Source organism: Oncorhynchus gorbuscha, linkage group LG13, assembly GCF_021184085.1.
Source record: "Oncorhynchus gorbuscha isolate QuinsamMale2020 ecotype Even-year linkage group LG13, OgorEven_v1.0, whole genome shotgun sequence".
NCBI classification, from domain to species: Eukaryota; Metazoa; Chordata; class Actinopteri; order Salmoniformes; family Salmonidae; genus Oncorhynchus; species Oncorhynchus gorbuscha.
The window spans coordinates 84493338-84507128 of record NC_060185.1 but is presented as its reverse complement, the minus strand read 5'-3'; the positions used below and the strand labels follow the sequence as shown (position 1 = coordinate 84507128).

General features: G+C 45.8%; 1 protein-coding gene across 8 annotated transcripts in view; it reads right to left on the bottom strand.

The window, feature by feature from the left end:
- LOC123993632 (glutamate receptor 1-like) overlaps nt 1–13791 on the bottom strand; it is a 232954-nt gene that overhangs the window by 76226 nt on the left and 142937 nt on the right. For all 8 annotated transcript variants that reach the window (XR_006831482.1, XM_046295984.1, XM_046295991.1 and 5 more), the window contains exons 7-9: nt 12522–12689; nt 5257–5361; nt 4925–5038 (exon numbers count right to left, since the gene is read on the bottom strand). Coding sequence is in view for 7 of the 8 variants with exons in the window: in XM_046295984.1 (XP_046151940.1) it covers nt 4925–5038; nt 5257–5361; nt 12522–12689 (387 nt within the window). In the remaining variant the exon portion in view is untranslated. The remainder of the gene's footprint in view (nt 1–4924; nt 5039–5256; nt 5362–12521; nt 12690–13791) is intronic.

The following is a 13791-nucleotide window of genomic DNA, read 5'->3' as shown; positions in this document are numbered from 1 at the left end:
TTTGATCACTATGGAGGTGCCGCCTGTCGGTGAGCCTGGGGGTTCATTATGTGGACATCACAAAGACACCTGGTGAACCTGACACTGACTGGTTTATTAGTGGCCCACGCACTGTGTGTGTGTGTGTGTGTGTGTGTGTGTGTGTGTGTGTGTGTGTGTGTGTGTGTGTGTGTGTGTGTGTGTGTGTGTGTGTGTGTGTGTGTGTGTGTGTGTGTGTGTGTGTGTGTGTGTGTGTGTGTGTGTGTTGGTAGAGCAGGCAATCACTGCCAGCCCACCTCTATTCTGAGGGGTTATCCTATTCCTGTTCTACCAGCCAGACAACCAATTGGACCTTTTCAGAGATATTGGACATCCTGGCAAGATTACAACTGACATGACACCTGAGGCCTCTCTCTCTCTCTCTCTCTCTCTCTCTCTCTCTCTCTCTCTCTCTCTCTCTCTCTCTCTCTCTCTCTCTCTGTGTGTATGTCTCTCTCTCTCTGTGTATCTCTCTCTCTATGTCTCTCTCTCTCTCTCTATGTATCTCTCTCTCTCTGTGTATCTCTCTCTCTCTATGTCTCTCTCTATGCCTCTCTCTATTTATTTCTCTGTCTCTCTCTCTCTCTGTGTGTATGTCTCTCTCTCTCTCTCTATGTCTCTCTATATGTCTCTCTCTCTATATGTCTCTCTCTCTATATGTCTCTCTCTCTATGTCTCTCTCTCTATGTCTCTCTCTATGTCTCTCTCTCTCTGTATTTCTCTCTCTGTGTCTCTCTCTCTCTCTATGTCTCTCTCTGTGTCTCTCTCTCTCTCTCTCACACACACTGTCTCTTCTTCTCTCTTTCTCCTGCTCCATACCAGGACATTTCTGGCAAACTATTGAACAAACACAGCTAGCACATAACATTCTAATAACCATATGTTTATTAGAGCTTGGTGAAAGTGTGGTTTTCCAATAGTTATTTTGCATACAACCTTTCCACAACGTTCTGGGAATGGTGCAGGATAGTTTAAGGAACTTGACAAAATAAATTATTTTCTTTGCATTTCATTACGTTAACAGAACCTTTATTGAAAGTTCAAACATGGTTACATTTAATAACAATTTTGGTTGTGTTCTAGGAGCTTTCTCAACTGGTTTGACATTGGGAATGTTCTCAAATAGTTAAGAGTGTTAAGAAAACCACGTTCTCCTGTGAGAATTTCAATACGTCAGCATAACGATTCCACCAGGTTTCTTCACAGTTAATGGTACACTGGAGGAAGTAGTGGAGGAGAGCCAATACCCACAAGTCGTTTCAAGCTGCAGTAGAGATTTAAGCTAAGACTGCGCTGAGCGCACAAATCCTTATTCCATATTTTATCAGCTGCTGTACAGGCCAGTTTTCCGCTGTGTGTTACAGTAATAACTGTCCCCTTGCTGGTTACGGATCAGGGGAAGGTAATCATCGCTACACACAGAGCCTATAGGTCCTCTGGCAGAGCGACAGGACCCCAGGGAGGGAGTGGAGGGAAAGGTCAGTTTCAGAGCAGTTTGACGGGCCAACACACACATACACGCACACACACCACTCACACAGACACACACACACACTCACACACACACACACACACACACACACACAGATAGCAGGTCCATTAGGACTCACTCTCTCACTGACCTATAATAGGTCAATAGACAAAGGCTGCCACTCAGGCGGCATACCAACACACACACACACACACACACACACACACACACACACACACACACACACACACACACACACACACACACACACACACACACACACACACACACACACACACACACACACACACACACACACACACACACACACACACACACACACACACAGAACACCATGGCTTTGGACAAATGTTTAAGAAATGCACCTCTTCTTCCTTCCATGGACCCAATCTTCTTTCCTTCCTTCCTAACATCATGAAAGCAGAGAGAATCAATGTCCTCTAATGCTTCCAGTTATATCTAATGTCTGATCGTTGATGAGGGGTTTTCAGCGGCATGCATCCAGTCTACAGTGTAATAATTCCTCTTGGAAAGACAATTTAGTTGTATTCTAGAGTTGTGCCCACAGTAAACATAAAAAATAAAAAAAATAAAAGAAGATTCCACTAAAGGAAATCCCAACTAAAAGCCAGCACATAGCCTGGTCTTAAAACAACATTTTGTCTGCCTGTGAAGAGGCACCAAGCCTTCCTGCTAGATTAAGGACAGTTATTATTTCTCCCTCCACACCCACACACACACACACACACACACACACACACACACACACACACACACACACACACACACACACACACACACACACACACACACACACACACACACACACACACACACACACACACACACACACACACACACACACACACACAGCTTGCCTTTTCCCCTTCGCAGATCTCGTCTTAAAACCCGGTTCTGCAGGACAGGCAGGCGGGTGGCAAGATGCTGAAATCCCTCAGCCCATTAACCTCTCGCTATGGAGGTCTACTGGAGGCCTGGGATTCTGGGCTAAGGTTTGTTCCATCTAGTCTTCCTGGAACAAACCTTAGCCCAGCTCCCTTCTCCCTGGAACAAACCTTAGACCAGCTCCCTTCTCATATCCCCCATACCACCCACCTGCCACCTCCCACTACCCAAAGCTTGAGGCCCTGGAGCCTATCCTCCATACCACCCATCTCCCACAACCCCCAGCTAGAGGTCCTTTCTGTGGGTAGGAGACATCAAAGGGCCTGGGGAAGTGAAGGAAGCAGCAGGGAGGAGAACACATTCTCACATTACATCAATACTGAGTAAAGTCTCTGTGAGTCTGCGATGTGATGGAAATACGAAACAGGCTATAGGCTAACAGGATAACAGGCTAACAGGATAACAGGCTAACAGGATAACAGGCTAACAGGTTATATGCTAACAGGATAACAGGCTATAGGCTAACAGGCTAACAGGCTATAGGCTAACAGGGTGGCCAGGAGAGAAGAAAAGAAGAGGTAGGGATGGAAATGTGTCTGTGTCAGTGGGAATTTATGTCCTCTCAGGGCTAAGAGGAACTCTTACACACGCACGCACGCACGCACGCACACACACACACACACACACACACACACACACACACACACACACACACACACACACACACACACACACACACACACACACACACACACACACACACACACACACACACACACACACACACACACACACGGACTTCTGTTAACCAGTATTAACTGGCCCATGGCCGTATGTTTTGGGGGAAAAGACAAATAATTTAAATGCCAACGGTCAGTTGTCCAGCAGAAGAATAGAAAAATCCCATTGCGAAATAATGTTTTTTAGCCTATTCATTGTTGGAAATACCAGTCGACGTAAATAATGTTTTTTAGCCTATTCATTGTTGGAAATACCAGTCGACGTAAATAATGTTTTTTAGCCTATTCATTGTTGGAAATACCAGTCGACGTAAATAATGTTTTTTAGCCTATTCATTGTTGGAAATACCAGTCGACGTAAATAATGTTTTTTAGCCTATTCATTGTTGGAAATACCAGTCGACGTAAATAATGTTTTTTAGCCTATTCATTGTTGGAAATACCAGTCGACGTAAATAATGTTTTTTAGCCTATTCATTGTTGGAAATACCAGTCGATGTAAATACATTTGACTGGTCCTGCTTATCAGTCTATAGGGTAATTAGCATCATTTAGTGGAATTTAATTGGCACGTGTGTATATTCGTTATGTATCTTATTTATCACACGCTCACGACATACAGATGCAGAGACTTTGAGCAGAAAATCTGTCAGACAGCCTGGGAGCTGCTGCTACAGCATCTCAAACAGCAAATGCACAGGCTTCACCAGCACGTCTCACACCACTTTGCAATGAGCTGTAGGCAGTATGCATTTTGAAAACATATACTTCATTGTTGGAAACCTGAACATTTCCTACATATTATGAGGTTAAGACTCATATTATGACTTGCTTCAGAGTAGCCAAAATCAGACCATATCCGTGGAGACATTTATTTTATATAAACTTTATTTCATTGTCCAGTAACCAAAGGCACAATCTGAGTCATATTAGCAACCCATGCTAGTTGATGCAGCTTAGAGCGCCCCCCTTTCTACATTTATAACTGATTTCATCTCTTTCACATGAAACCGCTCGCTTTTGACAACAGTGTTTTCCAGCTAATTGCAGTAAGGAATGAACATTCGCTGCAGCAACAATGTGAAGGAATAATAGTTTATCAACATTTTAAGCCAAACGTTCTGATCTATTTGGGGCGGCAAGTAGCCTAGTGGTTAGAGCGTTGGGTCAATAACCCAAATATTGCTGGATTGAATCCCTGAGCTGACAAGGTAAAAGTCTGTCGTTCTGACCCTGAACAAGGCAGCTAACCCAATGTTCCCCGGTAGGCTGTCATTGTAAATAACAATTTGATCTTAACTGACTCGTCAAGCTGAACAATAGAATAGGTCAACCTCTCTACTATGGGGATAGTAGATTGACATAGGCTAGTGCTTTTGCTGTTCGTTACTCATCTTTTTGGTTGAGGAAAAGGAAATGTGGACTGTTATTCTAACGTCTTCAAAATTAAAATGATGCCGGTCAAATGTCCGGTGCCAACGGAAAACATGACGCGCGCGCACACACACACACACACACACACACACACACACACACACACACACACACACACACACACACACACACACACACACACACACACACACACACACACACACACACACACACACACACACACACACACACACACACACACACACACACACACACACATACATACATTTACATTTACATTACATTTAAGTCATTTAGCAGACGCTCTTATCCAGAGCGACTTACAAATTGGTGCATTCACCTTATGACATCCAGTGGACACACACACACTAACCAGGATGGTGGTAACTATGTAGGTCCTGTTCTGTAGACCGTAGCTGCTGTCGTTGCTTCCTCTCATGAAGGTGGCTGTGCTCACATACTTCTCGTCCTCATTCCAGTAGCCCACCTGATACATACAAGATAAACAGACAAGTGAAAAAACTGACGGGCCATGAAGGAAACCTTCATTTGATCTGACACTGTACTGATATAATATGAGACTGCAATGAAACACTACTGGACATGAGTCCTCACACTTGACATCAAATAAGATCCTATAAGGTCCCATTAGATCCCATTAGATCCTATACGATTCTATAAGATCCTACAGATCTCATGACCCACCTTCTTAGGTCCAGAGGGGGCTAGCTCCATGACACTGACGGTGAAGTTGGTCCTGCGTCCTTTCTCATTGAACTGGATATGACCTGTCAGGCCATGGATACGCACCTAACACACAGGGGGAGGGACAGAATCAATAGAGCATCGATAACACAGAGACACAGGAAGCAGTTACCATCTAAGTCTTTAGATGTAAGACTCATAATAAAGTAGTCTTCTATTAGCCTCATTGACAGGAAACATCATCTGGTGTTCTGTTTCTTCAACAGCCTTGTCTGGATGTTCATTGGAGCATGTGTGTGTGTGTGTGTTATGTGTGTGTATTTTGTTGTTTGTGTGTGTGTGTGTGTGTGTGTGTGTGTGTGTGTGTGTGTGTGTGTGTGTGTGTGTGTGTGTGTGTGTGTGTGTGTGTGTGTGTGTGTGTGTGTGTGTGTGTGTGTGTGTGTGTGTGTGTGTGTGTGTGTGTGTGTGTGTACACTCATTGTACAACACACTAGGTAAACCTTCTCTTGCCATTACAGACTGACCAGGTGGATCCAGGTGAAAGCTATTGATGTCACCTGTTAAATTCACTTCAATCAGTGTAAATGAAGGGGAGAAGACAGGTTAAAGAAGGGTTTTTAAGCATTGAGAAATTGAGACATGGATTGTGTTTGTGTCAGCCTCTGAATGGACAAGAAAAGTGCCTTTGAATGGAGTATGGTAGTAGGTGCCAGGCACATCGGTTTGTGTCACAAACTGCAAAGCTGCTGGGTTTCTCACGGTTAATAGTTTCCTGTGTGTATCAAGAATGGTCCACCACCCAAAGGACATCCAGCCAACTAAAGGAAGCATTGGAGTCAACATGAGCCAGCATCCCTGTGGAAAGCTTTCAACACCTTGTAGAGTCCATGCCCCCAATGAATTTAAGTTTAAGTGTGTAGTGTTTGCGTCTGTGTAGTGTGTGTTCAGTGCAGCATGTTAGTGTTGGCAGAATGATGGGTTTAATTGAGCGAGTGGAACATCAAACTCCTCTCTGCCCTCAGGCAGATGTCTGCATTCACTCGGACCAGATGACAGCTAGACATAACCGCGGAGACACTGTTTGTGTGTGCCTGTGCGTCCGTGCGTCCGCGCGCGCGTGTTTGTGTGTGTGTGTGTGTCCGTGTGTGTTCAGGCAGGTGGATGAACGTGTGTGCGCACAAGAGGGTGTGCAGGTGTGTTTGTGTGTCCGTGTCTGTATGTGTTTGTGTGTGTGTGTCCGTGTGTGTGCATCACTAAGGCTACAGTTCCACAGAGCTACACCAGAGAGACCCGTGTGAGACTCAGAGAGGGTCTGTCTGTTAAAAAGCTTAAGTCAACGGCCCAACTGAAATATACAATAATATATAAATGACTACATCCAATTAGTAGCATAGTCAGTATCAGAAACCAGCCCCCTACTGCTAGCAGATATTGATCATCAATCAGTTCACAGCACAGTCCTCTGCAGGCACGTCTAGGGCAATTACTAATAAACACATAGCAACATTTATTTATTCAGGTTGTCTGAAAACCTATTGAGCCGTCTCTTTTCTGTTTCTCTCTCTAACGTCATATCGTTTTGACCAATTTGACTTCAGATTCTGGGCATGGTTGCATAAAACATCTTAAGTGAATTTCCCCTCATCTTTTCTCTTAAAGTTTCCTTTAACGCATCCTTAACTTTAAGTCAGTTGCATTTTGACTCTGTACCAGTACCCCCTCCCTGTATATAGCCTCCACATTGACTCTGTACCAGTACCCCCTCCCTGTATATAGCCTCCACATTGACTCTGTACCAGTACCCCCTCCCTGTATATAGCCTCCACATTGACTCTGTACCAGTACCCCCTCCCTGTATATAGCCTCCACATTGACTCTGTACCAGTACCCCTCCCTGTATATAGCCTCCACATTGACTCTGTACCAGTACCCCCTCCCTGTATATAGCCTCCACATTGACTCTGTACCAGTACCCCTCCCTGTATATAGCCTCCACATTGACTCTGTACCAGTACCCCCTCCCTGTATATAGCCTCCACATTGACTCTGTACCAGTACCCCCTCCCTGTATATAGCCTCCACATTGACTCTGTACCAGTACCCCCTCCCTGTATATAGCCTCCACATTGACTCTGTACCAGTACCCCCTCCCTGTATATAGCCTCCACATTGACTCTGTACCAGTACCCCCCCTGTATATAGCCTCCCATTGACTCTGTACCAGTACCCCTCCCTGTATATAGCCTCCACATTGACTCTGTACCAGTACCCCTCCCTGTATATAGCCTCCACATTGACTCTGTACCAGTACCCCCTCCCTGTATATAGCCTCCACATTGACTCTGTACCAGTACCCCCTCCCTGTATATAGCCTCCACATTGACTCTGTACCAGTACCCCCTCCCTGTATATAGCCTCCACATTGACTCTGTACCAGTACCCCTCCCTGTATATAGCCTCCACATTGACTCTGTACCAGTACCCCCTCCCTGTATATAGCCTCCACATTGACTCTGTACCAGTACCCCCTCCCTGTATATAGCCTCCACATTGACTCTGTACCAGTACCCCTCCCTGTATATAGCCTCCACATTGACTCTGTACCAGTACCCCCTCCCTGTATATAGCCTCCACATTGACTCTGTACCAGTACCCCCTCCCTGTATATAGCCTCCACATTGACTCTGTACCAGTACCCCCTCCCTGTATATAGCCTCCACATTGACTCTGTACCAGTACCCCCTCCCTGTATATAGCCTCCACATTGACTCTGTACCAGTACCCCCCCTGTATATAGCCTCCACATTGACTCTGTACCAGTACCCCCTCCCTGTATATAGCCTCCACATTGACTCTGTACCAGTACCCCTCCCTGTATATAGCCTCCACATTGACTCTGTACCAGTACCCCTCCCTGTATATAGCCTCCACATTGACTCTGTACCAGTACCCCTCCCTGTATATAGCCTCCACATTGACTCTGACTCTGTACCAGTACCCCCTCCCTGTATATAGCCTCCACATTGACTCTGTACCAGTACCCCCTCCCTGTATATAGCCTCCACATTGACTCTGTACCAGTACCCCTCCCTGTATATAGCCTCCACATTGACTCTGTACCAGTACCCCCTCCCTGTATATAGCCTCCACATTGACTCTGTACCAGTACCCCCTCCCTGTATATAGCCTCCACATTGACTCTGTACCAGTACCCCCTCCCTGTATATAGCCTCCACATTGACTCTGTACCAGTACCCCTCCCTGTATATAGCCTCCACATTGACTCTGTACCAGTACCCCCTCCCTGTATATAGCCTCCACATTGACTCTGTACCAGTAGCCCCCCTCCCTGTATATAGCCTCCACATTGACTCTGTACCAGTACCCCCTCCCTGTATATAGCCTCCACATTGACTCTGTACCAGTACCCCCTCCCTGTATATAGCCTCCACATTGACTCTGTACCAGTACCCCCTCCCTGTATATAGCCTCCACATTGACTCTGTACCAGTACCCCCTCCCTGTATATAGCCTCCACATTGACTCTGTACCAGTAGTAGCCTCCCATTGACTCCTACCCCTGTATATAGCCTCCACATTGACTCTGTACCAGTACCCCTCCCTGTATATAGCCTCCACATTGACTCTGTACCAGTACCCCCTCCCTGTATATAGCCTCCACATTGACTCTGTACCAGTACCCCTCCCTGTATATAGCCTCCACATTGACTCTGTACCAGTACCCCCCCTGTATATAGCCTCCACATTGACTCTGTACCAGTACCCCCTCCCTGTATATAGCCTCCACATTGACTCTGTACCAGTACCCCTCCCTGTATATAGCCTCCACATTGACTCTGTACCAGTACCCCCTCCCTGTATATAGCCTCCACATTGACTCTGTACCAGTACCCCTCCCTGTATATAGCCTCCACATTGACTCTGTACCAGTACCCCTCCCTGTATATAGCCTCCACATTGACTCTGTACCAGTACCCCCCCCTGTATATAGCCTCCACATTGACTCTGTACCAGTACCCCCTCCCTGTATATAGCCTCCACATTGACTCTGTACCAGTACCCCCTCCCTGTATATAGCCTCCACATTGACTCTGTACCAGTACCCCCTCCCTGTATATAGCCTCCACATTGACTCTGTACCAGTACCCCCCCCTGTATATAGCCTCCACATTGACTCTGTACCAGTACCCCCTCCCTGTATATAGCCTCCACATTGACTCTGTACCAGTACCCCCCCTGTATATAGCCTCCACATTGACTCTGTACCAGTACCCCTGTATATAGCCTCCACATTGACTCTGTACCAGTACCCCTGTATATAGCCTCCACATTGACTCTGTACCAGTACCCCCCCCTGTATATAGCCTCCACATTGACTCTGTACCAGTACCCTGTATATAGCCTCCACATTGACCTGTATATAGCCTCCACATTGACTCTGTACCAGTACCCCTGTATATAGCCTCCACATTGACTCTGTACCAGTACCCCCTCCCTGTATATAGCCTCCACATTGACTCTGTACCAGTACCCCTGTATATAGCCTCCACATTGACTCTGTACCAGTACCCCCCCTGTATATAGCCTCCACATTGACTCTGTACCAGTACCCCTCCCTGTATATAGCCTCCACATTGACTCTGTACCAGTACCCCCCTGTATATAGCCTCCACATTGACTCTGTACCAGTACCCCTGTATATAGCCTCCACATTGACTCTGTACCAGTACCCCTGTATATAGCCTCCACATTGACTCTGTACCAGTACTCCCTGTATATAGCCTCCACATTGACTCTGTACCAGTACCCCTCCCTGTATATAGCCTCCACATTGACTCTGTACCAGTACTCCCTGTATATAGCCTCCACATTGACTCTGTACCCCTGTATATAGCCTCCACATTGACTCTGTACCAGTACCCCCTCCCTGTATATAGCCTCCACATTGACTCTGTACCAGTACCCCCTCCCTGTATATAGCCTCCACATTGACTCTGTACCAGTACCCCTGTATATAGCCTCCACATTGACTCTGTACCAGTACCCCCTCCCTGTATATAGCCTCCACATTGACTCTGTACCAGTACCCCCTCCCTGACTCTATATAGCCTGTATATCCACATTGACTCTGTACCAGTACCCCCTCCCTGTATATAGCCTCCACATTGACTCTGTACCAGTACCTCCCTGTATATAGCCTCCACATTGACTCTGTACCAGTACTCTGTACCCCTGTATATAGCCTCCACATTGACTCTGTACCAGTACCCCCCCCTGTATATAGCCTCCACATTGACTCTGTACCAGTACCCCCCCTGTATATAGCCTCCACATTGACTCTGTACCAGTACCCCTGTATATAGCCTCCACATTGACTCTGTACCAGTACCCCCCCTGTATATAGCCTCCACATTGACTCTGTACCAGTACCCCTCCTGTATATAGCCTCCACATTGACTCTGTACCAGTACCCCCTCCTGTATATAGCCTCCACATTGACTCTGTACCAGTACCTCCTGTATATAGCCTCCACATTGACTCTGTACCAGTACCTCCCTGTATATAGCCTCCACATTGACTCTGTACCAGTACCTCCTGTATATAGCCTCCACATTGACTCTGTACCAGTACCTCCTGTATATAGCCTCCACATTGACTCTGTACCTGGTACCTCCTGTATATAGCCTCCACATTGACTCTGTACTGGTACCTCCTGTATATAGCCTCCACATTGACTCTGTACTGGTACCCCTGTATATAGCCTCCACATTGACTCTGTACCAGTACCCCTGTATATAGCCTCCACATTGACTCTGTACCAGTACCCCTGTATATAGCCTCCACATTGACTCTGTACCAGTACCTCCTGTATATAGCCTCCACATTGACTCTGTACCCCCTCCTGTATATAGCCTCCACATTGACTCTGTACCCTCCTCCCTGTATATAGCCTCCACATTGACTCTGTACCGGTACCTCCTGTATATAGCCTCCACATTGACTCTGTACTGGTACCTCCTGTATATAGCCTCCACATTGACTCTGTACCGGTACCTCCTGTATATAGCCTCCACATTGACTCTGTACTGGTACCTCCTGTATATAGCCTCCACATTGACTCTGTACCAGTACCTCCTGTATTTAGCCTCGCTATTGTTATTTTACTGCTGGTCTTTAATCATTTGTTACTTTTATTATTTATTTTTTTTTTTGGTATTTTCTCAACACTGCATTTTTGGTTAAGGGCTTGTAAGTCAGCATTTCACTGTAAGGTCTACACCTGTTGTAATTGGTGCATGTGACAAATACCATTTGATTTGATTTGACAACACATTTTAAGGTGAATTTCCCCCTTAATTTAAGTGAAAAACTTAAGTGTGCCCATGAGGTCCCTTAACCCTTATGTGCCTCATTCAGTATGGATATCAATGTCAACAGCATTTGCGGAGGTGAGCATTGCTTTCATCCACCATCTAGTTAGCTACTTAGCTAAACAATGAAGGGTGCACCATCCATGGCTGAAAAGCTAGCTGGGGAGCTAGCTACCTACTCTGTAAGTTAGCCTGACGTGCTAGGAAGTCATATAAACATGTTTTATTATCTTCTGAATCAATGTGATTATCCTGTCTCGAATGTAGAAGCTTTATCTCCCAAAATAAATGTGAATAAGGTCATCTCCATGGTAACCAGAGACTCTTTCTTCTGTACATGCTTGCAAACTACCATAAAATGATGCCCTTAACTAAGGAAATGTTTGAGGACATGGGTTGACTTGAATCTTGAGTGACCTGGCTGCTCTGTCTGTAATACTTGATTTCATTCCCATCGCAGAACATTGCATTATGAAACTCCATTGTTGATGTCATATCCTATGATGATCACAGGCAGGTTTTGTTTACCTGACATGATAACACATTCCATCCAGGAAGCTCATAGGTGACTCCATGAGAACGTTAGGGGACAGAATACAGATCTAATTTCTTCAGCAGGGCCTGACTCAGGATGGGTTAGCCAACGTGCCACTCAGGAGCTTGTCTGTGTGTGTGTGTGTGTGTGTGTGTGTGTGTGTGTGTGTGTGTGTGTGTGTGTGTGTGTGTGTGTGTGTGTGTGTGTGTGTGTGTGTGTGTGTGTGTGTGTGTGTGTGTGTGTGTGTGTGTGTGTGTGTGTGTGTGTGTGTGTGTGTGTGTGTGTAAGAGTGAGTGGGGGTATCCCTCCTTTCTACCAGCAGAGTAGTGTGGGTTTACCTGTTGCAGGGCTCTCTGTATATCTATGCCTTGGCCCCATGGAGCCGGCGGGTTGGCGAGGCATTCGCCTGCGTTGCCACGGCGTGAGATGTCTATCCTCTGTTTCCGAAGGTTCTGGAATGCTGTAGACATCACCTTCACCCCATCATATGTCAACGCTCCGGTGTACTACAGACAGAGAAAGCAAGAGAGAGAGAGAGTGAGAGAGAGAGGGGGGGGGTTGGAGCGGTGAGAGAGAGAGAGAAAGAGAGAGACACGTCCTCACTACACTTAAAACAACACATATTGAAAGGGTTTGGTCATAATAAAACGAGAGATCAGAGCAGAGATCATTATAGAGAGATCAGAGCAGAGATCATTATAGAAAGATCAGAGCAGAGAGATCATTTGTTATAGGTGAATGAGATCAGAGAAAACAGAGTCTTTAATCAGTAAAGTAAATTACAATAGAAAGATCAGAGAACAGAGATCATTGAACTGCAGGTTGAGATCAGAGCAGAGATCATTATAGTGAGATCAGAGCAGATACACAGACACATCATTATAGACAAGGATCAGGGCAGAAAGCAGAAAACAAGGGGAGAAATAGGGACTTAATAGGGGGAAAGATAGGGAACAGAGTGTGGGAAGAAATGATTATAGAAAGATCAGAGCAGAGATCATTATAGCGAGATCAGAGCAGAGATCATTATAGTGAGATCAGAGCAGAGATCATTATAGAGAGATCAGAGCAGAGATCATTATAGAAAGATCAGAGCAGAGATCATTATAGTGAGATCAAAGCAGACTCCATTATAGAGAGATCAGAGCAGAGATCATTATAGAGAGATCAGAGCAGAGATCGGTATAGAGAGGTCAGAGTAGAGATTTATAGAGAGATCAGAGCAGAGATCATTATAGAGATCAGAGTAGAGATCATTATAGAGAGATCAGAGCAGAGATCATTATAGAGAGATCAGAGCAGAGATCATTATAGAGAGATCAGAGCAGAGATCGGTATAGAGAGGTCAGAATAGAGATTTATAGAGAGATCAGAGCAGAGATGGCCCAAAGTGTAACTTTAAGTGTGTGCGTTTAGGTGTGTACATGCGCACGTGCTTCCGATGCTCCCAGACCATGGAGCAACGTAAGATAGGCAATGGCACAAGGTCTGGGGACAATGTTGGATTTTAAGGGGGGGAAAAATCTACCAGGGAGTGTCCTCTTCAGACATACTCTCAACAAATCACGAGTTTGGGAAGCAGGGCTTAAAACGCAGCCGGAAATAGAC